The 26,702-nt window shown below is 44.0% G+C and overlaps 1 protein-coding gene across 1 annotated transcript; it reads right to left on the reverse strand.

The window, feature by feature from the left end:
* cicb (capicua transcriptional repressor b) lies at window positions 1–26,432 on the reverse strand. Its single transcript, XM_026370486.1, is given in 21 exon segments — window positions 1–2,011; window positions 2,116–2,247; window positions 2,718–2,852; window positions 3,096–3,256; window positions 3,357–3,514; window positions 3,620–3,966; window positions 4,052–4,516; window positions 4,965–5,155; window positions 6,895–7,055; window positions 7,216–7,355; window positions 7,482–8,502; window positions 8,593–8,690; window positions 9,222–9,357; window positions 9,613–9,791; window positions 9,918–10,050; window positions 10,206–10,388; window positions 10,488–10,599; window positions 11,149–11,323; window positions 11,468–11,617; window positions 22,584–25,248; window positions 25,251–26,432. Coding segments are annotated over 21 exon segments (8,214 nt in total). The 3' UTR covers window positions 1–1,721.
* Window positions 26,433–26,702: the final 270 nt, after the last annotated feature.

Consider the following 26,702-nt stretch of genomic DNA (forward strand, 5'->3'; position numbering starts at 1 on the left):
AAACATTAATAGCCATATTTATTATTGTTGTTTTTACCTTCAGTAATGGGTGTCTTAAAAGTCAACTTATGTTCAATGACTGATTTTTCCTTATCAATAATATAATGAGTCTACTGACTCTACAGTAATTATTTACAACACAACCAAGTCTTGCACAAAGACACAACCAGTATAATATCCAACCAGCTCTCTTTGATTCGTTACCCTCCCCTCCCTTCCCCCGGTTTTCTCTCCACCCGTTTGAAAAGGAGGTCTGGAGAGAGCAATAAAGTGACAAAGGGAGGAAGGAGGAAAGGAAAGAGGTGGAGGAGGGAGATGTACAAGTGTTGAGGCTATTGAATAAAACCTAGTGAGGGACAGAGAGGCATACAGGGTTGTCTAGAAACGTACGGCTTATTACTGTTGAAAGGATATAAAAAGGTCCATGTGTTTCTTTCTCTCTGAAATGAACGATAAAAACTGCCACAGGTCCTTGCTGAGGTGAGAGTCCAGTCAAGGGAAGACTACGATGGAGGAACTGTACAGGTGTGGAGCAGCATCTCTCACCTGCCTCCAAAATTATAAAATACTAGTAACAAGAAATCAACAGCTGGCAGACGTGAAGGAAACATCTGCCGGCAACGTGAGCAGAACTAAGGACCAGGCTTCACTGCAGTGATATGAGGAGTAATGATAATAACAATAATAATAATAATAATAACCATAGGAATAGTACAACAACAAACTGAATATGAACATGTTAAATACAAATCAAATTATTTTAAAAAAAGTTAATAAAACTGCTTGGCAATAGAGGATTAAGGCTGTAACAGCCTGACCTCTACAACTAAGAGCCAGGATGTGCCCATTGACTCAGACCCACCTCCTTCCTTAATGGTTAGTGAATGAGAGGCACAGGAATGCTTGGTTCCTACTACCTACTGGCATGTGCTAGGGTCAGTCACAAGAAGGGAGGACTTGGCCAGAAAGGTAATTGCAGGAATGATGGCACTGCCAGAAGTCCACTTAAGTTTCAGTCAAATTTTCAGTCACTCCTGGAAGACCTCCCCTGAAGGTCTGCACGAGATCAGTAAAATGGAGAAAATGATCGTTCCAGGTCCGCTGCAATGAGTCTTCTTGTCAAATCGAATGGTTTCCAGCAGTTGAGGGCCCAGCCCTCGAATGTCAGCAGAAACAAGACACAAGCGTACAACACTTAAGTACATACAGGTTGTTCCTCAAGCAGATACTGACTGCTTTTACTCTATTAAAAACAAATGCCAAAACATGAAGCGTCCTCTTTTTAAAACTGCTGACTCTTTACCGTCTCTGAATGAGTTAAGCAGCTCTCACCATCCAATGCGAGAACCCTTTCTCCTTCAAGATAGACAAGTGCAGCTGTATACAATGGTCCTTCGTTCACTGGCATCAGTAGGAGCTTTCTCCAAGGTGGTTAATACAGAGTGCTAATTCAAGTGTGTGTTTGTGTGTGTGCACAGCGTGGTATGTGGTAGTTTTGTGCCACTGATTTTTTTCCCCCATGTCCTTTTTTTGGTACCAGCGTCACACATAAAGTTCCAACATTGCATACAAACATCTCTCACTCTCAAAGGATGGCTGCTGAGAATAAAAAGAAATCAGATCTGATCAGGGTGTGGATAAAAAAGTGTGAATGTCCGTCGGGATGTAAAGGTGTAACTTCACACAGACGCTGATTTGTCAACCTCATCTGTCCACATCCCTCATCTAGAAGAGTCCTGTGTGTCACGATGGTCTTCGGGGCTAAATTCTGTCCCTTGCTCCATTTCATCGTCCTGCAGGTCCACACCTCCTCTCCCAGATCCATCTCCTGACTGGGAGCCAGATGGTCCAGGGAGGGAGCTGGATGAATCAGGGATGCCTAAACCAGGGGCATCAGAGGGAGTTGCTGTCTGCATGATCTTCTGCCGGACCTCCCTGATCTTCAGCTGCAGACACACTTTAGTGGGAAATATGTCAGAGTATCTTGTCTGGAAAGCTGCAGTGGCTTGAGCTGGAAGCAAAATAACAAACAATCAAAGAAATTAATGTCTGCAGGAGGAAACTCTTTCTAAAAACGCCTGTATATAGATTAAAGGCCGTGTCTTTGCATCTCACCTGACGGGAAGAAGCCCTGCTCCTGGAACAGTTGCATGACCAGCGCTCTCCTCTGGTCCAGAGTTCGTCGCAGAGAGGAGTACGGCACCTTATCAAACTCCAGTTCTGCCAGAATGTCTTCTCCGTCTGTGGCTGTTAGAGGAAACGAAAAGGTGGAGGGATTAAGTCTTCAGAAAATTGATTATAATAATTAATATTTTTGTTTATGTCCCTTCCGGCCTAATATTTGATAAAGTGAGTGAGACACTTCAACAGTTTTTATATTATAATCCTAAAGTCTTGTACTTCTCTTTTGTTCATTATAATAACCACTTTCAAATCATACCGGTGGTGGATTCTCACTGGGATAAGCAATTTAAATAAAGCCAACTATGTGTTAGGGCTATTTTTAAAATGTTTGAACACTTCTTCAAATAAGATTTTTGGCCAATTTCAACAGCTCTACTGTGAATTAGAAATTTATTTCAAAATTTGTGGATATAATTTCTGATGGAAGGACACACACACCCACACACATACAGAAAAAACAACACAAGAGCCTATCCCACACATCCAATCTAGAACTAAAAATTAACAGACCATAAAAAACACTACTGTGTTACCTGCTCTGTCGAAGGTGAAGATGTCTCCGTCACACTTAGCAGCACTTTTAGGTGTGTTGGGCTCCGAGCTGCAGCTTGAACGCCGCCGACTTTTTCTTTTAGGAGAAACTTGTTCATCAGTGGCTGAATCCAAATCTAAAAACATGCAGAGGAAGCAAAGTTGTTAATATCAACATACTGTGCAGCCTTTACCTGTAAAGTAGTATAATTTACATGATTCTAGTTTTTAGAGTTAACGCTAATAGAATACATATACATGCCAACCAATGAAACAACAGTGATGTTAGCAGAGATCAGACTTTATCTTTAGAGAACCACATATAAATCTAACATCATTTTAAAAAGCACTGAATCATAAAACGCTCTTTAAAGCGAGACCTGTAGAGTTCTTCCTCTTGCGGCGATAGCTGCCCAGAATGGCACGGGGTGAAGTGGCCAGACTCTGCAGGGTGGGTGAAGGCAACACCTCCTCAGGCCGAAACTCTGGCAGCTCGGCGAAGCGCTCCTCAAAGTACACTTCTGACAGCACCCTGCCACACCAACATACACAAACACACAATATACAGTACACTGTATGCACACTGTCCGTCAATTATCCCTCCAGCCAAATATACACAAAAGCAAAGATGTTAAACTCACTTGTCCACAGAGTCAAAAGTCTTCTTAAGGGGTGGCGGGCGAGCTTTGACCTTTTTGGGTGTAGGACCATCTTTGTCAGTCTGTGGGGGAGGCAGGACAGGTTCTGTGGCTGATGGATGGGGGAGAGGAGAGGAGGGGAGGGACTCCTTCCATCCAGCCTGCACAGAAAGTTCAAGTAGTTTACACAGAGTCACAGAGAGGTGACGTGTCAACAACACTTTGATTTTCCTGTGCTGAAAGCTGGCCTGTGATGTTCCTCTCACCTCTTTGGTGGTGGTGCTTTCCCTGTTCCATGTGTCAGTGGAGTCCACCACACTGAAGCCCTCCAGGGGTCTGTCAGAGGAGGGTGGGTCCTCAGCAGGATGTGTTGATGGAGACCCCGTCTGCCCTGCTGGCTCAGGATCAAAAGAGAAATGACTGTTGGCTGCAGCTTCTCTTTCCCTTTCCCTCTCTTTTTCCCGCTCTCTCTCCCTGTCTTTCTCTCGCTCTCTCTCTTTTCCTCTTCCTCCGCCTTCGTAGGTGCCAATGGGGATGTTTGCCACCGTTGCCTTCACTTTCTGAGGAGCTCTGACTGGAAGCTGAGTTAGTTTGGGTGTACCTGGTGTGCTGCCTGCAAAATGCAAAAAATATCAGTGAATTATTTCACTACAGATTATAAACTTAGTCTTAGAAAAAAACAATACACGTAGTCGCACCAGGTGTTTGGATCTGAGGTGGAGGACTGCAGGGCCTTATGGACACCGCTGAGCCACTGGGGGGTGCCACTGAGCTGCTACTGCTGGAAGTCTGTGTTTGTCTCTCCAGCTGTCTGTCCGAATGTGTCAGCAGCTCTGTCTGCCTCTCAGCCTGTCTGTCAGTTTGTCGATCTGCAGGTCTGTCTGCAGGCAGGTGTCGCTCTGCCTGTCTGTCGGGATGCGGGTGCGCGATTGTGGCAGGGGTTGCTGTGTGTTTGGGCAAAATGTGAGGGGAGGCGCTGGAAGGGCTCGAGACAGAGTAGACCACGCTCGGTGGCACTGCTGTCATCGAGACTGCGCCGGTTGCCATGGTAACACTCGGTGAAGGTGCGTAGATGGCAGTGACTATCTGGCTCCCAGAGCCTGAGGCAGGTACTGAGGTGGAGGGCTGTGGAGGCTGACCTGTGGTTAGGAGCGGTGGCTGACCTGGATGAAGGACACAGGAGATCGAATGATCAAATACTGTTGTTACTTTCTGTGACTCTCACAGTGCTAAATATTACACACTGAAGAGAGCACACCTGAAACATTTGCAACTTTGTTTTTGTGAAATGATTTTCAGTGGACGGCTTTAAAAACTACAATACTCTGAGCCTAATGAGCTGTTATATGGCAAAGAAGCCAGTCGGAGGTGCAAAGTAGGCATGAAAATTAAAAACAAGACGAAGTCACAGCTACTGAATTCTTAGTTCTTTCGAAACGTACCCTCTAAAAAACGTGCGCTTATCTCTAGTTCATATTTTCTAATGCATTTAAACATTTGTTGGCCAGGTTTGATCCATAGGCTGTTATTTGTCAAACAATGTTTTAGCTCTTATAGCCTCTTTGATACAATAGAAAAATACTGAATTAGCATATAAAGAACAGCACTGACCTGCAATCAATGGCTGAACAAGTGTCTGTCCAGGTGGTGCGATGGCTGTGAACCCCAGTGTTGCTAGGGGCGAGGGAACATATGCAGATCCAGGCACTGGTAGAGACTGCTGGGTGGGAGAAGAGCCTGTTGTTGTGGAGACCAGAGGCAGAGTGGATTGGACCCCTGGAGTGGACTGGACATAGGTGATCCTGCATGGTAGGTGCAGAAAGAGAAGAGACAGTTAGAAGAGAAATATGAGGAATTAAAACGAAAATTAAGAAGGTAAAAAAGCCAAACGAAGAGAAGATTGTTTTTTTATAATGAAAAGTACTGAGAGGGGAATAATAGCGGTGACAGAACATATTTAGATACCATACTAGGCAGAATGGAACATAACTAGAAAGAAAGAGGAAGACAAAAAGAGAAGTGCTGCAGTGAGGGTCAGTGGGTGATGGTACATTACAGTTAGCAGCACTGGATGACTAGTGCTGTATGTATGTTTGTGTGTGTGTGTGTGTAAGAGAGCTAGAACTGAGAGGTAGTGTGGGGGTGGCATGCAGAGGCAACTTGGGCCACCAGCAGCATGACTAACACATCCAGAATAGAGCTGCACTGCTACAGCTGCACCCCTGCCGGAGTTTTTGTCTCTCATATTGTCTGCTCACTATGCTTTGGGAAAACTGGACTACCAGACAATATAACTTCCTGATGTTTACAATTATTTATCACATCTTACTACAATTAAGTACCAGAGGCATAAACTACATGTAAAAGACAATATCCAGTGGTTCTGGTTGTTTTAACTCTGGAGTACAGGTACATTCTGTGTGCATGCTCATCAAATGTATTTAAGTCCAATATGGCTGCAGGGGAATTATCTTTGGTTAAGTAATGTTTACTAGTTTCAGGGAGATTCTGAATCACCACAAATCCCTTAAGTGACTAGCTTTCTCCCATTCAGGAGTATATTCTGTACAAAAATGTTTCTTTAATAGATAGTGTAGCAGTAATGCATGACTAGCTGTTCAAGCTTTACCAATGCACTGGAACTCTTTATCTAAGCAGGTATTCAGGAGTAAGTGCATTAACCAATGTGGTTGAGAGGCAATATGCAAAGAGTTTCATCAGTCTGAATTACATAGAAAATCACAATAACTAAACAACTACATAGACTAAAATTAGTCCAGGGAAGGATGCATGACGCTGGCATTTATCAGAGCCGAGTCAAACTTTACTGGCAACATAATTTGTGGATTGCCTTTGAACTGTAGCATTGTTAGATTCATTTGTCTGCTGAAGAAATGCATAGTCCATTTACTCAAACATGAGTGTTACAGCAAGGCCCACAGTGTGGTAAGGGAACTCAGTCTTTGTTCTGCTTGCAATGACACTGCACAACTGGAAAAGTTGAACTGAAAGTAAGAACATTTTGGGCAAATTTTCTTTAATCGAATCAACAAAATCTGCCAAAGCGAATCGTTTGGCAAATTTTCCTTACACAGGCAAACTAAAAACTCATCTTTACAAATATTCTCACTTGAAATTTAAATAACATATCTCCTTAATTTTTATCTTCTTTAATGTATTTACCATTTTTCACAGGCATTGAAAAAATGTGCATGCATTAAAACTCATTTACATTATCAGTTTGTGTTCTGCTTGGTCCTAATGAAGCTAAACACCAGGGCGACATTTTAACTAAACATGTTACATTTACAGTACATCTACAAGGTGAAGCTAATGTTTGAAAGAGTATTGCTTCACTGTCAGAATGCAATGCGCCATGTTTGCAAAGAGACTATAGCAGAAAGTTAACTACAGTCAATTTAGAATATTTTTAAGATAATGTGGCTTACACAGATAAGAAAAAAGGTGAAGGTTATTGAAGGTTCAATGACTGTAGAATAAAGTTTAATTCCTATGTTGCAGTTTGAGTAATTTTTCCTACCTGGTGGGTGCTGGTGGCAGTAGTACAGTCTGGGAAGGGGCTGATCCTGGAGCCACCACAGCGGCAGTGCCCACTGTTACAGGGAAGGGGCTAGCAGGGTGCACTGCTCCACCCTGAGGCAAATGGGACTGCACCACAGGCATGGGGGCAATCTGGATGATCTATGGAGGCACACAAAGTGGAAGCCATAAATTAGGGAGGATGTCAAATACACAATTATGAATGTAAAGTGCATGTGGTCACTTGTTTTTACAGGTAATAACAAAATGGACAAACTTTTAAAGCTCTCTTGTCAGTGCTTACGGTTAAGTGCCTACTGACCTTGCTTCCTGTTTGAGCACCATTCTGAACAGGAAGTGGTGGAGCCACGATGGGAAACTGCTGGGCAGGGGCTGGTGCAGTTCGTACTGTTGCCATGGGAACAAGCATTTTACTCTGGAGCACAGGAGACTGTGTTTGCACTGAGGTAAAAACAAAAAAGAGACAGGAAATCAGCGTTTCATTATGCGTCACTACAGATTATTAGTTTATGTGCCTAACCGTGTCAAAAATAAAATATTTTAAGAGCAATGGTGTGAAGCTCTCACCTCTGGTTCCCGGACTGACCACTCCCACTGCTGGGCTGGACGTATATGCTGTTAGTGAACTTGTACCCTGCTGCTTCCCATTGGCCAAGGACATGTGTGCGGGAGGAGCTGTGGGCAGGTTGAAGACACTGGTTGGCTGGCTGAGTTGCTGAGGTGGACTCTTGGGGTTGGTGTTGGCAGGTAGGGTGGGTAGGATGTACTGAACTTGTGTGATGGCCTTACCCCCCGGAGGTGCCAGGGAAGAAGCAGGAAGGAACTGGGGCTGTAGCAGGGGCAGAGACAGGGGCCCGTTGGTTTGGCTATGTGGTGCTGGCACAGCGGTGGAGGGCAGCGTCTGCTGCTGAGAGGGCTGAGGCTGGGGGGAAGGGGTGATGAGCTGTACAGCAGGTTGAGCAGGCAGAGCCCCACCTAACACCAAATTAGTCACTACACCACCTGGGCCCACACCTGCACTTATGGGATTAGGAGATGATGAAGAGTAGTACCCACCCCCAGTGGCTGTGGCCCCAACTCCTGATCCTGAACCAATCAGAAATTGCGGTTGCTGCTGGGGGGTCAGGGACTTCCTCTCTGGTGGATGTGGACTAGAAGAAGTACCTCCATCTCTGGGTTTGCTGGCGATGGGGAGCGGTGTACTGATAACAGGACGCATTACATTGGTCACCACTGTGGAGGCCACCCTCACTGTGCCAATACCCAGGAGCGGGTTTGCACCCTGAGAACCCACTGAAGAGGACGGAGGCATTCCAGCTGGAGAAGTGGAGATGACTGACTGGCTGGAAGAGAGGGAGAGAGAAGGAGCTTGTCCTCCTCCACCTCCCTCTCCCCCACATGTGTCCTTGCCCTCTCCCTCTCCTCTTTCTTTCCTTCTGTGATCTGAAAACCCTCCCCCTCCTGATCTCCCCTCATCATAACGCTTACTGGAAGGGTAGGACGATAGAGAGACACTCCTGCCATGATGAGGGGTATGGTGGGAGGAAGATGATGATGCAGAGGAGCAGATGACTGGAGCAAAAACTCTCTGAAAGGGAAAACAGAAAAATGACACCATATTAAAAAAAATGACACGAAATTGAAAAGATCAATAGCAGAAGGAGAAATATAATAATACCTTTCGACCACTTTCATCTCCAGAACCATTCTCACTATCGCTGTCTGTCACTCGCTCTTTACATTTGAGGTCTATGGAACTGCTGGGATAAGGGTCCTCTGTGGAAAAGAAAAACACACTACAGCTATACTTGAAATTCCTTACAACTTATAGCCCAAACAAGTCATGGTATACTATTGCTGCATTAACACAATTTCATCAGAATGGGAAAGACAGATGACACCAGCTAAACCTTTTCGTCACAACACAAGCAGCTTCAGTTAGCTACTTTGATAGTATTTCGTATTTGTACCAGTTTGTACCAACTGAAGCCAGATACAAACAAACTAAACATTGATTTTCATTTTAATGTATCTGCTAGCAGTGGTGCATATTAACCTTTTCTGAATTGTTACTGAATTCTATCAGATGACTAAAACTGAAACATGAAGTGGTCTCAAACTGGACACAACTTAACCACATTACGAGCAATATTAAGAAGTAGAGAACAAACATGACGTAGACAAAACATTGTGATAAATAAGTTCTTAGGCATCACCACTGACATACCACTGAAAAAAGTATACTAATACTTTCATATCCCTAATCTGACACATGGCTTCATAAATGGAGTAGGCTTGATTTCTTACCAATGACATCATCATCTCCCTCCTCACAGATGACCATGCGCTCCTCATCGCTGGTCATGTCCTCACTGATACCCCGCTGGGACTGTGATAGGGGTGGGGCATGACTGGAAAACTGACTGCCTCCATCCCCACACATCTGAAATTATGAAGTAAAAGGCTTCATAGATGAGTTGCTTTTCAAACTAACTGAAGTGGCTGTGATTCACTATTTTGTATATTTCTATTGTGTTTATAAAAAAAAACCAAACAAAAATAAAGAATCTGAGACAGATTAATGTTCTGTTAAAATAACTACACTCATGGAACTAGCTTGTTGTAGTACCAGCTTGTTCCAGGTTTATGTTGAATCTTTAAAAATAAAATTTTCATGTCTTTGACTTTATTCTCTTACCTGTGCCAGTTCTGCCAGAGCCTGTGTATTACCCCTGTCACTCCGCTCCATGCTATGCACGGCACTTTGAGAGAAGGCTCGAGGACGGGTAAGTTGGCCCACATGACCTTCCCCTGTACTCCTCTCAGACACACCTACCAGACCTGGACCAGCTCCCTTCAGCTCCACAGTGTTGGGCTCTATAAGGGGAAGAAACATTACTGTTAAAGAGCAGGAGAGGATAAGAATAATGTAAAATACTGTAACTATATTCCTGTGTATGTATGTGTGTGTGTGTTTTATTTTGTGAGCTGAGTGAGACCAACCTGTGGACTCAGACATGCTTCTCTCTCTGATGTCCTTGCCCCCTGGAACCCCGCGGCCTTCAGAGCTGGACTTTTTCCTGTCTTTGTTGCACCATTTCCAGTCTGGGTGGGCCTTAAAGTGGGCCTCTTTTACCTGGTAGCACAAGAAGGGAAAAGAAAAAAATACAAAATAAATATATGTAAAATGTAAATATGGTGTGGTATATTTGTATGACTAAAAGCACAGAAGCTTTTAGTCATGTGTTAATGAAGTTTGGGTACTTTTTGCCTGTAAATGTAACTGTTTACCTGGAAGGCCAAATCATGGTACTTCTGTTTCTCCTTGGGTCCTAGAGCATACCACCACTCCCCAAGAATCTTGCTGACAGTCCTGTTGTCCTGGTTTGGATGCCGCTGATGCACCAGTGCTCGATGGCGTTTGCTGAAAATCATGAATGCATTCATTGGGCGCCGGATGTGGTCCTTCTCCCTCTGAAAAAGTGAGCAAGAAAGACAGAGATAATGCATTTCATATTTTGGTTAAAGTAATACTAATATGGTTGATGTACTGGTGGAAAATTGAAAGGCTACCTTTCCAGGGCTGCTCTTATCTCCGTCTTTGGGCAGCGCACTGAGGGACTGAGTGCGTCTCTTTCCAGGTGATGTTGAAAGCGGCTGCTCTGGTACAACTCCAGGGAGGAAACTGAAAGGAGACAAAGCAACCCTGAATTTATTATCTTTATTAGATATTATACACAACCAGGAATTACTTTCCTTACCCTCTTTCCCTCTTCAGTACTGAAAAAGTGAGTAGTTTTCTACGTCACATCAGGTAATATTCACCTTAGAGTTGCAAGTCTAACAGATCACAAAGCACAAGTAGTTTGTCTCCCGTGAGATAAATCGGTGGATTCAGCAGATAGCTCATTCTTTTCAATAGCTGACAGCCTGGCCACTGCCTTTTATATAGTGATAGAGCCCAGAGATGGAATGCTTTTGTTCCCATCTGCTTTGTTCTGGCATTGAGCTCTTCTGCCCAAAATTAGCACGAGGATACAGAAAATATCACACTCCCTTACTGTATGTGTGGGTACACAGAAAATTACTGTGAAGGCTGACTTGGACAAATACATAACTACTTCTTTTTACAGAAACTGAAAAGGGTACATGTGCAGTGTGTGTGTGTTGTCAGTCTCTAAAACATTTAATCTTTATATATAAAGTTGCCATAAATCAACAAAATTGTACATACGGGTCATCCACGTCACTCTCTGTCTCACTGTCAGGCCTCTCCCTCTCTGCATCTCCTTTCTCCTTCTCTGGAGGCGGTTCATCAGAAGAGGGGGGAGGCCGGGACGGGGGACCTCTTTCTACAGTGGGAGGTGCCTCTGCAGGCTCTTGTGCCTGCGCTGCCACCCCCTGACATTCTGAGGAAAAACACCAAAAAGATGCATACTTGTTCTTAGGAACACTAAATGGGAAATGCAGACAATATGTGGTGTTAAAATCCAAACAAAATTACATGAAAGTGATGATGACACATGTTCTAAAGACATGAGGGTATTTGGTACCTGTCTTCAGACTGGCTGCTTGAGGGTGGCTGACTGGGTGCTGTCCCTCTCCTGGCTGAGAAGAAGCATCTGATTGAGTGGGTGCCAGAAAAGGAACCAATGAATGCCAGGGGAAGACTGGGACTGACCGGGGCTCTACATTGGTCCATACTGCAGAGAAAAACAGTAACACCACAGTTACTTACAACCAACACCATCTGTTGACCATCACTTTATAATAAACTTTCACACTCTGATATCACACTCAAAGGGTCCAGGCTTTCTTACATCTTGAGATGCAATATCCTTATTTGGGGAACAGGGGCCTCAGTACAACACTCCCACCAGAAATGCATTCCTACACTATTCACCAAATCTTATCATTTTTTAAAGTTTGTTTGCAAGAGAATCATGCATCTTTTTTTATTTATTTTTTTTACTAATCAATATACTAAAATCAGACACAGACTAGACAACTAGGCTGCATTGGTTATGGCAGTATGCTGGCTTTTATTTAACCATTGAACCAGGGGCTGGTTATTATCAGTGGCTCTCGTCATACCATTAATTATTTGGTAGAATCAACTTCAATATCTGTACTTTGAAAGATAGAAGAACTAGAGAATATCAGTGCTGCTTCAGTAGCATATCTCCTGCCACATGAATGGTTAAATCACTCCAGACAGCAGATGTACCAAAGGACTCTCTGTTCTCAATAACAGACTGGACGGAGAACAGAAGTTGGTACACTCTGCATTTTAATAAAAGAAAAAGGGACTATTAAGTCATGTTTATATCTGTAACTGAATAACAGGTTTTGTCCAATAGGTTAATTAATAACGAGACTGCATGATGCTGCCATGAACATAATGAAACACTGTGTCTATGAACATTAGGCGAAAAGGACACTCTATTGTCATACAAACATTAAGGTAAGTGGACTGACCAAACATGCTTAATCCCTGTCGGAGATACTGTGGATTCTCTGACGAAAACATGGTTGAAATAATCCTTAATGTGTATCCAAAAAGTAATTTGTAAATGTCCTTTAAAAAATATTTCTTCTACAACACACAGAAATTCCGGCAAAGAAACATCTTTAATCCAAAATCTTGAGCTGTTATTGCTGGGAAGCTCACAGGTGACGAGAAGTGCTCAATGGTGTCTGTATCCGTTTCTCCCTACAGGTTGCAGTCATCATTCACATTAATTACTGCATCATCCCACTGAATCGTCATGGTTTAAAGATGTGGCATGAAGACGTATCCCTTTTTTTCTAGTCCAATTCGAGAGAAAATTAATTATTCCCGTCAAGTAGAGTCCGTATCGCAGAATGCCGCAATCTAATAACGCACACGGAAAAATCCAACATCAGTGGACAAAATGTTCTATAAACGACAACAACAACAACAAGTTCAATTTGTAAGAATGCAGCAATATGTAGACGACCTAGTGGAAAGATGATCGTGATTGAAAGCAAGGTTCCTCCTCCCTTTGGTCTAATTACCCCTGATGCCCTCTCTCCCTGTTTGTTTACATTACTACAGCAGCTTGGTCAGGAAGGCGTTAACAAGGCCCGGAGCCCATCCACGGCCTCGATTAATACATCCACCCGCGAACTACGCAGTCTTTCTGGGCCATGTCAAACCTTGCTCTGCGCTACAATACATCTGCAGACAAGTGGGCTCGGTAGGTGTTAAGAAGCACACACAGCCTCCGAGTGAAACAGCTGAAGGGCTGCCGTGTTGGGGCTCCGTACCGAGCACACTACACACCACTGCAACACGAAAACTGGGACGATCAAGGATCAAGGCTAAAGTGATTCATATAACGTGGAAGAACTGGCGTTAGAATCTACATTTGTTCAAGTGAGCCCCCTCTATGAAACACTGACTACTTTAATACTCGTTTGATCACATAATAAACCGCGGAGGCACTGATTTAGCTGCCTCTTGCAACAGCCGGAGCCTCAAGTGCACCGCTCCAAATTGGACCAACCTCTCGGGAACGCCCCTGGTCGTGCACCCGCTGCACAGAGAGAGGCAAAAGAAACGCAATTGTTCTCATGTCTCAATTACAAAGGCGTATTCACACATAATAAGTGCCCAAATAATCCGACGAGGACTATTTGACAAGCGCCTTTCACCAAATACTAACTTGTTTTCCCATTACGCGCCCCCGAATTGCACTATGCACCTGTCCTAACCTGGAAATTTACTTAACACCTGCCAACAAATAAAATCAGCTATAAAGGACTGCGATCAACTTGGGTTAAGTCCTGTTTACAACGCATAAGCAGATGCCGCTGACTGTAAATCTGGTGCATTCATCCATCACCCTGTGCTTACAAGCCCGCTATCCATCAGTTTGGTTATCTACCAAACACTGTCGTCTCCACTACTAGTAATGTTTAGCTGATTCCTGGGTGACACACCAGCACCTATCCTACCTGACCACGAACCTGACGCTAGCTAGCAACTGATGAGACTACAACACAGCGATGAAAGCGAGTACGGTCCTGGTCCCAGTCGGCGAGGGGGAAAAAGAGAGATGTATCGCAGCTGTATTTTGGTTTATCCTCCTCCTCGACCCAGCTCTTAAGGCAGCGGATGAGTGGCTGGTGGAAGATGCTCGAATACGGGACCCGAACCCGACAGGGGGTCTTTAAGGAGAAGCGATAGGTTCTAGCCGTTGTTGAGGTCTGTCCGTCTGCAGCAGGTTAGCTAGCGACTTCGTGCGGACGACATCGGCGCGCACACCGTCCGCTCCGCTCAGTACTTCGTGATCCGACTGTTGTTTTGGTCCAGAAAAGTCCTCCTAGGGCATTTCCGCAGCTCCCAGCCCGAGTTTACTGCTTTATTTTATATCTCTCGCAAGTCATGGCCCTTTCTTTCTCTTTCCCTCCCTCTTCCTCTTGTTGTAAACTAGGCTGCCTGCCCCCCCCCGCACTCGTCTCCCTCCCCTCCTCGTCCTGTCAACCTCGCCCAGCCTTGTCCCGCCTCCCTCGGCGGATTCTGCGCTGCTATTGGTCGAGCTAACTACCTGTCATCTGCCCGCCGCCAATGCTGATTGGCCGACGTGTGCACTGGAATGCCAGTCATATGCAAATTTTACCCGGCTTTACGAACTGCTTTTCTTCTCACCACAAAAACTGAACTTATCTTAAACACACAATAGTAATGCACAGAAATGCCATGTCACTCCGTGGCATTAGCATGAAAACACTCAGTGGCGTTCGACAAAAGTTAGTTTTTGTGTTTCTTTCAGTAAGCCCAACCCAGCCTCACCCCAGTGGTGCAGGAGTCGTAGTAAACCTTGAGTGATGCGTGAAAGCACGAATTGAAAGCCGACACTCAGATGTAGGCCAACCAATGGCTTAACAGAAGTTAAACAAACCCCGCCCCCTTACAAATACTCGAGTAATACTTTAATACACATAAAGACCACCACATGCAGAGGCGCTATTGAGCCATCTACTGTTTACTTGCCACGCTGCCTTTGATCGGTCCATGCACTCTGCAGAGGAGATAGATTCTGATGAGGTCTCTGAGGTCAAGATGACAATGCACCTCCACACCCACTAAACCTACATGAATATGCAGTTTCAGTCAGCCTCCTGTTTGTGTGACTTTACAAAGCGGTTTCATGCAAACACAAATGCAACATTAGAAATCCGCAAAGTTAACTTGTGAGAGGGATTATAAACCCAGTGTCTGATCTGATAATGCTGCACCTTTGCTTTTAGGAATGCAGCCAAGACTAGGGAGGCAAGTGATGTAATTTTCCACTAAAACGCCCCTTCAAATTTCCAAACAATTTTCCAGCTCTCTATCATGCAAATGTGCCTCATCCAGGCAGGATTTTAAATGTTCTGATGTAATAATCACAGGAACAGGGGTAGACAATGAGAAAGAAAAGAACTGAAAGCAGGGAAGTATGGATGGTTAGAAAGAGAGGGAAAATTGGTGGAACAGACTAAGAGTGTAGAGGACCAGAGGGTAAAAATAGACTGAGAGTCATTTTCAGCAAGAGAAGCAGGCAGGGAGGGAGAGAGGAGGAGGGTGGGTGGGTGGAGAGAAAACAACTTGTGAAAACAGAACTTCTCTTAAGGGAGGACTGGTGTGGGGGCAGAGATGGGGGGGACAGAAGAAGACAAAGGGAAAGCGTTTAAAGATACCACATGGTGGTGTTGTAACACAACTGCATATAGACAAGCGAAGAACTTGCATGTCATGATCTCTGTGAGCACACAACAAGTCATGATCAACCTAGCTCATGTAACCGTAAGACAAATACAATACTGGGAGGGATTTAATTGCCACTACAACCCAGTCAGCTCATCAGGAGTTTAGGAACTAACCAATAAGGTTGTGAGAGCCACTGGCAGCCGCTGTCCCCAGTAGTAAAAAAGGTTAACCCTTTCAGTCCTGACGTATACAGTCTCAATGCAAGAATTTAAACTCTTAACTGGGTGAAAAAAAATAAGGTTCTGATCTGATCTACAATAAAAAACAGGGCTGCAGCGTGCCTAAGCTCCACATCAACATACAGTACAATTCAACAGTCATATGCCTTTATCCTCTCTGCCCATTGGCATGCAGTAGGTTAAACATTTTGTGCCATGTCAAAATACGAGGTGACTATTATTCTTTTAAGCCTCGGGAGTTTGTAGAAAGGGTTAAACTAATAGGCATGAGAAGAAGAGAGAGGCAGACACACACAGAGAGAGATTAAAGCTTATCAACTGCACTGAGCTCTCAACAAGTCAATCCAGCAAACACAGTGTGTTGAGGGGAGGGAACTGAACAGCCTGGCTGGTGAAAGGAAAAGAGGGTGAAAAAGGGCAGGGGTGGAGATGAGGGATTACTGTGGCCACTCAGTGGTTACAACCCTGGGTAAACATCAAAAGTCCTTAGTAATGAACTACATCTGACCAATTATTTAGAATAACAAGTTTTCCCTTAACTTAGTTTCAATATGCCTAAATTCTCAACCAAGTCACAACAAGATGCTGCACATGTACTTATACTTGTAAACAAACCTGCATGTCATGCAGATAAACAAATATACTGTTAGGCCAAGGAAAATATGTTGACTGTATGCAGGCACAGGCGAGGTGAGATAGGAAACCACAGAATTTTAGCACTTAGTCATATATAATATAGATAAAAGACAGAAGAAAAGGTGTGAAGAAAACAGCAAATGAGAAATTCCCCCTCAGCTAAGCTTAACTACCTGCTGCAGTGCTGGCAATGTAATATTTGTGTAGGAGTTCAGCAGCTTTCGGTGGTTGTCTCCTCATATGGACATCATACTTTTAAAGCGTGTATGTATGCATGCCTCTAACCCCCAATTACATCTGTCAAACGCCACATGACCTTGCACAGGAAACTTTTCCTCCTCCTCTTTAACTATGTTGGCACAATGCAGGAGGAGCTCACTCTCTTCCCTTAATTCATCTTCCACCCCTGAGCTCTGTGTCTCTCCCTCCCACAACCCACCATTTGCTTCGTCCAATTATAACTCGATCCACCAGTCCTTTGCAGTTACCATGGCAACAGCTATGTTGGGCACAAGCCCCTGTGTCACCCATGATCACCACTCTGCCACTGACCATCACCATCTACTGCATCAAGATAAACTCCACCAATCATTTTTATATGGGTTGTTGACGCCCATAAAGGTCATTTGTAGAATCAAAAAAGAACACAAATTTCACAAGACACTGGATTTACAGTTAAAGTAAAAAAAAAAAAACTGCCGGAGCCTCAAGTGCACCGCTCCATTTGTTCTATTGTTGTGTACCGAGAAGAATGACGGAACACATATGGTTACATACAGTACGATGCTAAACTCGCTTCACACTGTGTAGCTTCATATACAAGTACATTAACTCTCTCCTTCCAACACTGAGTAATTACTCCATCCAGTAAAACACATGAAACACAAACTTGACACAAGTGCTCAGAGACACAGATGTCTCCATCCAGTGTGTGAAGTGTGTAATGTACATTTGTGGCCATGTGGGGGCACTACTAGCCTGCAGATAAATGGGTAACAGACAGGCAGCATCAGAAAATAAGTGCAAAGACTGAAACTGGAGATGCAAGGAGAGGAGACGCAGAGAGTGGGATGAAAGAGAGAAAAGAAAACCCCAATCAAAAGACAATCTAATTCCAAAACTTGTGATGTGATGAACTCAGGAAAACTGTGATCTCCTCAGAACCATAAACTAAGTTTGAAAGAGACTACAAGAAAGAAGGGACAAATCTAAATCTCGTTCTAACTTTACATGGATGCAAAGTCTTGGAGCCACCTTAGTCTATGGAGTCCCACTGCATCAGTGCATTTTCAGAATCTCTTGAAAGTATGCTTCGTCCAATAGAAAACAGGATTATTGCTGCACATGACTTTTGTGGTAAGTCTTGAGGGCTTCAAATGTGCTTTGGTGCCAGTCTAGATGGCTGTGTGATCCAGATGTGGTTGTTGCCATGGCCGGGGAGGATATGCAGGGCTTTAAGCGTTACGTAAAGCAGGAGCGGGAGGGAGTGGGGATGTTATTCCCGGGTATCCGTATCCGGGTAGACCAGGATGAAGAGAACGAAGCGGAGAGGAGGGGAAGCGAAGCCACTGCAATGCGATGGAGCTAAGGGTTAAAACAAATGTGCCATAATTTTATAGAAAATGAAATTATAACGTGAGACTGAAGAAGGCGGGAAAGCTGAGAAAAACGTGTAAGTGCAAAAAACTGTGCAAAAAAGTGTATCCACGTACACTTAGAGAGAGTGTGACATGTTTACTCAGTGTTGCACACACAGTGTGCATGAATGTGTATGAGCAACAGAAAAAAAGAATTACGACAACTTAATAGAAAACGAAAGCTTTTTGTAATTTTACTTTTCAATCTTTTACAGCTCTTTAATTTCAACATATGATATTGAAACAGAGTGCTGACTGAAGTTGAGGTGATGCCCAGTTAAGATGCTAAAATGCAATAAAAGACAATCATGCTAAAATTAATTATGCTCACAGACAATTACGCAGCACAGCATGTGCGACAGAGAAAGCCGGCTTTCTCATTTGAAACCAGGACTTCGATGCAAGAAGACCAATATACAATATACAACAAATATACAACACTCATTTAGGACCTTTACCACAACATAGTCAACTATTCACCTTCCTCACCGACTTCAGAGCTAAACGGATAAAAGTTGCAGTTCAAGAATGTTACACCAACATTCTTGCAAAAAGGCAAACTCTTTTCTAAATAGATGCGTATAATCAGAAAACAGCATGTATGTGGAAGTAGCTGTTTGTAATTGTGATGGTATGACTGATATTTGAACACTTCACTGTGTAAATAATTTAGAGGAAACCCTCCGAATAGCCAGGATTGTCTCTGCTTTAAAGAAATGTTGGCTAAAGCAGCCAAGATGGAATAAGGAGGAGCTGCCAGTAATGTGTTGGTTTGTAAACACATGTGAGCACGCTGAAGTTCCTCCTCTCTCAGTGGAAAGTGACACAAGTACACGTGCAACACACACACACATATATCATGCACACACACATGGACACAACAGGACTGCTATTTCTATTTGTGAATATTCTGTGTTATGTACAGGCTACATCAGTGTGATGTTTTCTTTGTTGCCATGGCAACAGACGTTTGGCGCTCACACATCATATCCGGTACTCAGTGATTGACGCTAGGTTACTCTGTCTCATTCACTCACACTGCATGTAACACACACGTGACACCATAAAAAAACTGTCTCATCCTTCACCTAGTCGTTTCCACTTCACTGCCAGTTTTATTTTTAAGGAAGTTACTTCTGCTCTTTAAAATACATTTATTTTATGTACTCATTAGCACATCTTAAGTGAAAAGATGCGCAAACACACACACACACACACACACACACACACACACACAAACCTAACCGAGCCAAGCGATTATTGCCTTATTTCTGAGTTAATTAATAAAAAATATATTAAGGATAGTACAAAACGTAACATAGGCAGAAGAGAAAGAATTCACCGACTACATATTTTTGAGCAGTATGAAATTTAATTGAACCTCTCCCTTTCGTCTTTCATATCATGGTCTCTCTGTTTTCTTATAGTAAAGCTGCTCTATACTATATAATCTATAAGGTGCTGAATTCATCCTTTTACTAACTGCCAGATATTTCACAGTAATTTGATTCAGTCCTGATGAAAACAAAGTTCCAATCTGACGTCAGGAATATACATATTATTTACTGTTCAGTTGTGGTTTTTCAAATAATAATGTCATGCTCTCACACAAAGACATGCTATCCATTCAGTGTCCTTTCAGCTGCAAAAAAACGGGTATGAAGAGGGACTGTACACTCAAAATCACAGCGCTCCCTTTCCTGTCCACCTCTCTGTCACACTCATAAACGTCTGCACAGCAACACATACATCTACACAGGGGGCAAATGACCCTGGTGAAATAAATTACACTAACTGATAAAGTGAGTGCACTGCAACAGACTAAGAAGTTTTCTTTTTTTTACCAGATGATGAATAATCTTCTCTCTCATACACTCACACACACTATAGTACACGATATTCCCACACAGGAGCTTGACAACGAATTTTTCTCACACCCACACAATTCACCGAATAGACACACACATACTTAGAATCGCCTACCTCAGAATTAGTGCCCTCAGATACTTCCCATACCACGTTTCACTATATAGTTGCATGATTCTCTAATGAACACACGAATACATGAACATACAGCAAGAAAGAGTCAGTGGAAATAGTTTGTAGTGGGAAAGAGGATAATAGTCTTTAGGGTCAAGAAGTCAAACAAAATACAGAAACTTAAAATAAGCACATTCGTCAGAAATTTCCCAGTGAGATTTACACAAAACTTCCTTTGAATTATTATCTTTGCCTCCTTCTGTGTCTTTTTAATCCCCCCATTCGTTCTCCTTCTAAAACATGGAATCAAAAATAAATTAGTGCAGGTCTACATGCTCATCTAGCCCACATGTTCCATACCGACTTTAGCTTTCGTCTAAAATTTAACATTTTTGTGCAGCTACAATACAAAGCAGGGAATAGCTACACTATTTATTTATTTTCTTTATTTTAAAAATGTAAATTATTTTCATCTCAAACTTTGCCAATGCTTTCTGTTGTAAATCCATGTGTCTCCTCTAATTCACGTATGTTTGCTCCCACTCAGCCATGAAGTTTCTGTCTATAATAACTTGGAATATAAGAGGTACTCTCCAACATCGACAAAGCTAATCCTGTATAACGTACAGTCTAATCCTTATAGAAAATACAAAAACACCACAGCATGCATGCTCATGCATACAGTTTCTATTTTGCACTCTCCCTCTTTCTCTCACTCACAAATACACCCCAAGACACACACACATAAATACACAGAGAGAAGTTTTCATCCAGTTAGTGTGTCCCTTCTACATTTGCATTTACTGTAAAAGACAAACCAGAATTTTTATAACTACTAGTAATCTTGGTTTTCTAATAGTAAGGAATTGGACTTTAAATATTGTGTGACACTTGACAGAAAATGGCAGAAATAAATCTAAAGACAAACCAACCCGTCTTTTCTGGGATGGTCAGGTTATACTCACCGACCTGAATGCTTACAAGTGAATGTACTAATTGTTTTGTTATCAATAGTTTCCAATAAATCTAGTTCTGTCCTTGGTCACGTGACCAGCTTTAGCATTTAGTTTAGGGTTACATAGAAGATGGTGGAAAGTGGACTAATAGGAAGCCATATGGGACAACAGCATGTTGGCTAACAGGAGTTTATTTTTTTCATGGCATCAACACAAACAGGTTGTGGCATGCTTATGTGAATGTAACCCTCTATTACACAGTGGGTGTTACCTGTTTTCAGACATGTTATTACATAAAATTAAAAAACATTACACAGTGGTTAATACTTTTTATGTTCAATATAACTATGATTGTCAAATAAATGATTGCGTTTTATATAGATTTAAAATTAAATACAACACTATATGTGTGTGTGTGTGTGTGTGTGTGTGTGTGTGTGTGGTGGCCGGTATTTTATATTGCCTTATATGCATTTATATACATTACATAAAGGGAGAGAGAGAGTGAGAGAAAGAAACAAATCTCTAAGCAAAGGGGTTTCTATTTACTATTTCATTTAAGAAAAAAAAAAACATTTTAAATTAAAGGTTCAAAAATAACTCCCTCTTTTTCTTTCTCTCAATCTGTTTATATAAAAATAAAAAAATATAAAGCTATATTTACACACAATTGTCTTGTTTTAATACTTCTGTCATTAGTGGCTTTGCCTAAATTCACAAACTGATTTTTTTGTACTATCACTGCATTTCTCTGTGAAGTCTCGGTTTCTGAGTAAAACAATCATTGCCATCGTACTGCAAAATGCTGATTAGTTGAAGGCCAGTAAACCGTTTCCTCCGTCCTTTTTGAGATAACACTGTGTGTAACAACAAGCCACACAGCTAAAAAAAATCTTTCAAAAGTTATGAGACAATTTTAATAACAACTGAATTTAGTAAATATACTCTACAAACTAAAACAGCTCCCTTCATCCCACTCTATTGGGGATGATAAAAAAAAATCCTTCCTTTGAGTTAAAATGGGGAATCAACAAAATTAAAACAGAGAGGATTTTTGTTGATTTGACAAATTGTTGATTTGTAAATTCAGAGCCGCAGTTTGGTGGGTATACTGAATCTTTAATAAGTGATAATTATAAAACAACATATTAACAGAGTAAAGAAAAGTCTAGTTTCTGCAACTTTTGTCCAATACAATTTGAAATAGACACTGTTCCTGTGGAATAATATATAATGATCTGTAATTTTTCTAATCCACAAGATGCATTTCCACTTAGGATTTCTTTTTTTTTTATATTTTTGTATTGTGGGGGAGCAGTGACTGAAGAATTTTTAATGGTATGCAGAACACACAAATTAATATGCTTATTCCACATAGCCCATTTTTTGGGCTCTTCTCAAAATACAATAACTGAAGACCTATTCGCAAATTGCAGCTAATTTCTCTGTAGCATGCAGAGCTCGTGTACAAACTATACTCACACATATGCACCAGTTCTCACCTGTGCCAGGACGTCCCATGATGATGTCCTTTCGTGGGACAGGGTGCAGGCTTTCTGCGGGGAGGATGAGGGGCAGCAGTGCTGTCGGAGAAGGGTGACATGGAACAGGCTGCTGGACCTCACCCCCAAATCCTGTCACCCCATTCTCCTCTCTTTGTGCAGAGCTGTCCGTGCTACTTCGAGCTGTGACTGTTGTGCTGACGGTAACAGACAGTGCCTGCAGGGGGGTTGCTTGGGTATCGGTGGTGGGCAGAGTGGAAGGTGTTGGGGACACAAGCACTAGAGTTTGGGCTGGGCTTCGCAAGAGAACAGTACCATTGGGTACTGTAGCTGCAGCAGCATTAATGGGGACGGGAACCTGGAGGCCAGAAATTGGCTGAGGGTTAAGGGGTGTTAGGCCAGTGTCTTTAGATGAGCCATTATCTGTCCCTCCTTCATTTCCACCTCCTCCTCCTCTTCCCAAGGGACATTCTGTAAATTTTGCCAGTGGGACTTCGGGATTCCTCACAATGACAGGGGAATCCCGCAAGGCCTTTTGGGATACAGGGACCACACGATGAGGCCCTCCATCGGGAGTGAGAGGGGAAGGAGGAGTTGGAGACACCAGCAGAGGAGGGGGGGAGACAGCAGTGGAGGACGGTGGCCTGCTGGAGGAGGGGGTGGTCACTCCTCTGGGTCGGGAGAATGTGGGTGTGTGGGAATGTGAAGCTGGTGTTTGAGGGGACAGCACCCTGAAAGAGTTGCTGAGCTCCCCCTGCTCCACCTCTGTCTTGGGTGTGTAATCATGGTGGTGTGAAGGGAGGGGTGGTGGAGGAGGTGCGTCTGGCTTTCGTTTGCTGGGGCTCATGGGCACAGTAAATGTCAAGTTGCTGTGGAAGGAGGGCTGGATGCCTGAACTGTGTCTCTCCCTTTCGCCTCCTCCAGCTGGGGTTGTTGCCTTACTGTTGCCTCCACCTCCGGCCCCCGTGCCGCTGGGCTGCCTGTGTCTCCGGTGCTGCAGGACTGGGGAGGCGGTAATCGGGGAGAAGTTGGCAGGTATGAAGCCAAACAGTGGAGAGGGTGAAGGAGACGGGGCAGGGGAGAAGGGTGACTGGTTGGAGATAGGAGAAAAGGAGGGCGTGCCAGAGCGAGAGCTTCCTAATGACACAAGCATGGTGGCAGCTTCGCACTCATCGAAGTCAAAGCGGGACGACAGTTCATGGGGGAGGAGGGAGGGGAGAACCAGGCGTGGTCTGGAGTCTCCTCTGCTACTGGTCTCACTGCTCTCTCTTGATGTGTCATCCCACTCAAACTCGCTACTGGCTCTGCCTCGCAGGTCAGAGGGGGTGACTGTCCCTGAGCTGCTGCCTCCTCCTCCCCTTTCTCCCCCTGCTGCCTCCATCTCTTTGGTCCTCATGGACAAGTGTCTAGAGCAGTACCCTCGACGCTGAGACTCCTTCATACAGCCCTCCCTGGAGCACAGCCTCCTCCACTGTTTACCATTGAACTTTTTACGGATACCATTAGGGGTGCACACCACATCACCCTTCTTGTATTTCTGCTGAGCCAACGAGAGGGGAGTCCTGGAGCGAGAGGAGGTAGAAGACGACCCTCCACCAGAAGTGGGGGTAGGGGTCTGAGTGGGTGTGGTCTTGGACAGAGGTAGGTTTGGAGTGGTGCTCGTTTCAGACCCGAGTAAGGCAGGGGAAGGGGGTGGCTGAGGACTAACTAGGGAGGAGATGTGTGGGGGTCCCAGACCCTGCATCACAGACAGGTGGGGGGAGGAAGAAGGATAACCACTGGACTTGGAGATGTTCCTGTGCTGAGAGGTCCCAGGATTTGACTTGGGACCAATAGTGAGGCCCAAATTAAAATGAGACACCTCAACATCTTCGTCTGGAGTGTTTGGCTGTTTCTGTCTCTCTCTGTTGGAAAAATTATCTCCACAGCCACGAACAGTGCTGGCCACTACACTAGACGTCACAGTGGAGGAGTGGGGGGGTGGGTGTGCGTTTCCATAGGGATGCCCCCCTGGAACCACTTCATGTGAAAAACCATGACCTAACCTTGCTCCGCTTCCCAGCACCCCCATTCCAATACTCAACTGGCACACTTCCCTCTCTACCTCCATCTCCTCCCTCCGCTCCCTCTCCTCCCTTTCCCTCTCCCATTCTCTGTCTTTTGCCTTCCCACCATCCAAATGTGGGACCTCCCAGGGAGGGGTGAGCAATCTCAGGCTTTGCCGGGACACCCATACAGTCTGACCTTTCCTTTTGTCTTTCTCCTCTCCCACCCCTTCATCACTTAAAGTCTCTACATCTTCAGTCAAAAGAACCTGGTAAGGAAATGAGACACCAGGGTGGGGATCCATCTGAGTGATAATCCCCTCTCTATACAGCAGAGGAACCCCCTCCTCTCCACCAAAGGGCACACACACTTGGGTCCCAACAGCCACTGGTGCTATGCCAGGTGGAGGGGCATCCAAAATTAATTCCACTGTGCTTTTAGGACCTGATGACAATTCCATCATGCTTCCACCACGGAAAGGGTAGTTAACAAGGGTCTCTGCTCCTTGGAGCTGAACTTCAACAGTATCTCCGCTCACCCTACGCACCACCCCTGGTCTAAACACAGGTGACAGGGGGCATGACTCTCTCTTCTTTACCCCACATGGTCCCCTACAGCCTCCACCCCACTCTCCATTGCCCTTGTTATCTGGCGAGCCAAGACTCTCTGGTTCTTCAAGCCTTTGGCCAGCGCTTCAGCTAGTCCTTCTGAAAGACTGGCCTCTTTAGGGTGTGAGTTATGGAGGGATGCTTGCATGTGGGAGTTTTTTTGATGAAGGCTTGGTCCTGTTGCTTCTATCCCGTCCAGGTCTGCTGAGTGCTCACTAGCTGTATCAGTGGATGAGGAGCGCACTGAGTTAGGGGCCCCCTCTGACTCATTTTCACCAGCTTGGGACTCTTTTTCCTGGGAGTCTGCTGTCCGGAGGGCCCTATCCTCTGTAGAGACAAAATGATTTGCTTCTGTAGCTTTGCTATCTACAGTTAGCAATGATGACTGATTACCTGAGCTATTATTACTGCTATTAATAAAAGTAATGTGGCTCCCAGCACTACTGTTACTACTGTTAGTCATGTTATTAACACCACATGGAGTGTTACTGTTAGTACTACTACTGGTGTGAATGTTAATGCTTTTATTAATGCTATTACTAATATTGTTAATGATCCTGAAATTATTATTGGGCATAGTCATACTATCACTGATTTTGCTGTTAATATTGCAGTAACTGTTGTGTATGAGTGCAGGGCTGGAGGTAGGATTGGTAGTCAGGGCACTTGCATTGTGAACAAAGTGCTCATATGTGTATTTCTTCTTGGGGACACGAGCCTTAAATGTGGCTGTTTTCCTGCTAGAGACAGAACCTAAACTGGGGCTATGATTCGTGGCCAGAGGGGGTGTCGATGTGGAGAGTGGTGCTGGGGTAGAGGTAGAGGTAGGAAATACTACAGTATCAGTGGTGCTGTTTCCATTTGTGCCCACTATCTTCTCTTTTTGTTTATTTTCTTCAGCCTTCTTTCCATCTTTCTCAACTGACTCCACAGGTTTCCTTGGCTCAGTAGACTCTTCCCTTGTAGGGCTATTGCTGTTTGTGACTGGTTCTTCCTTAGAGTTGGTGGCTGTGGGTGGGGTCTGTTTGCATGTGGATGGGGTGATGGATGTGTGCTGTGTGGTTTTGACGAGTGTCTCCCTCTTGACTCTTTTTGGGTCTTTCTCTTGGGGGGGCTGAGAGCTGCCTCTTCTTCTCCCCCCTCTTCCTCTAGTTAATGGCGGAGAACGCCCTCTGTGTTTCTTTACTGGTCTCATCTTGTCTTCACTGTTCACAAAGTGCTGCAGATTGTGTGCTGCTCCTCTTTTTCACTTCTCAGGCACTCCTTTTACTTTGTTCAGTTTTTTTCCACTTTTCTTCTCCCCTCCTTCTGTCCTCTGTATTGCAGTCTGGAAAGAAAGAAGACAGGTGGTCATTTATTATCTTCATAATCAAAAATTGCTGGGAATAAAAGTGACGTCATACCTGGAAGTGTGCTACACTGCACTGGCTATCACACTGGCTCAGTATCTCACGTATGCTTTCAT

Source organism: Anabas testudineus, chromosome 16, assembly GCF_900324465.2.
Source record: "Anabas testudineus chromosome 16, fAnaTes1.2, whole genome shotgun sequence".
In the NCBI taxonomy this organism is placed as follows: Eukaryota; Metazoa; Chordata; class Actinopteri; order Anabantiformes; family Anabantidae; genus Anabas; species Anabas testudineus.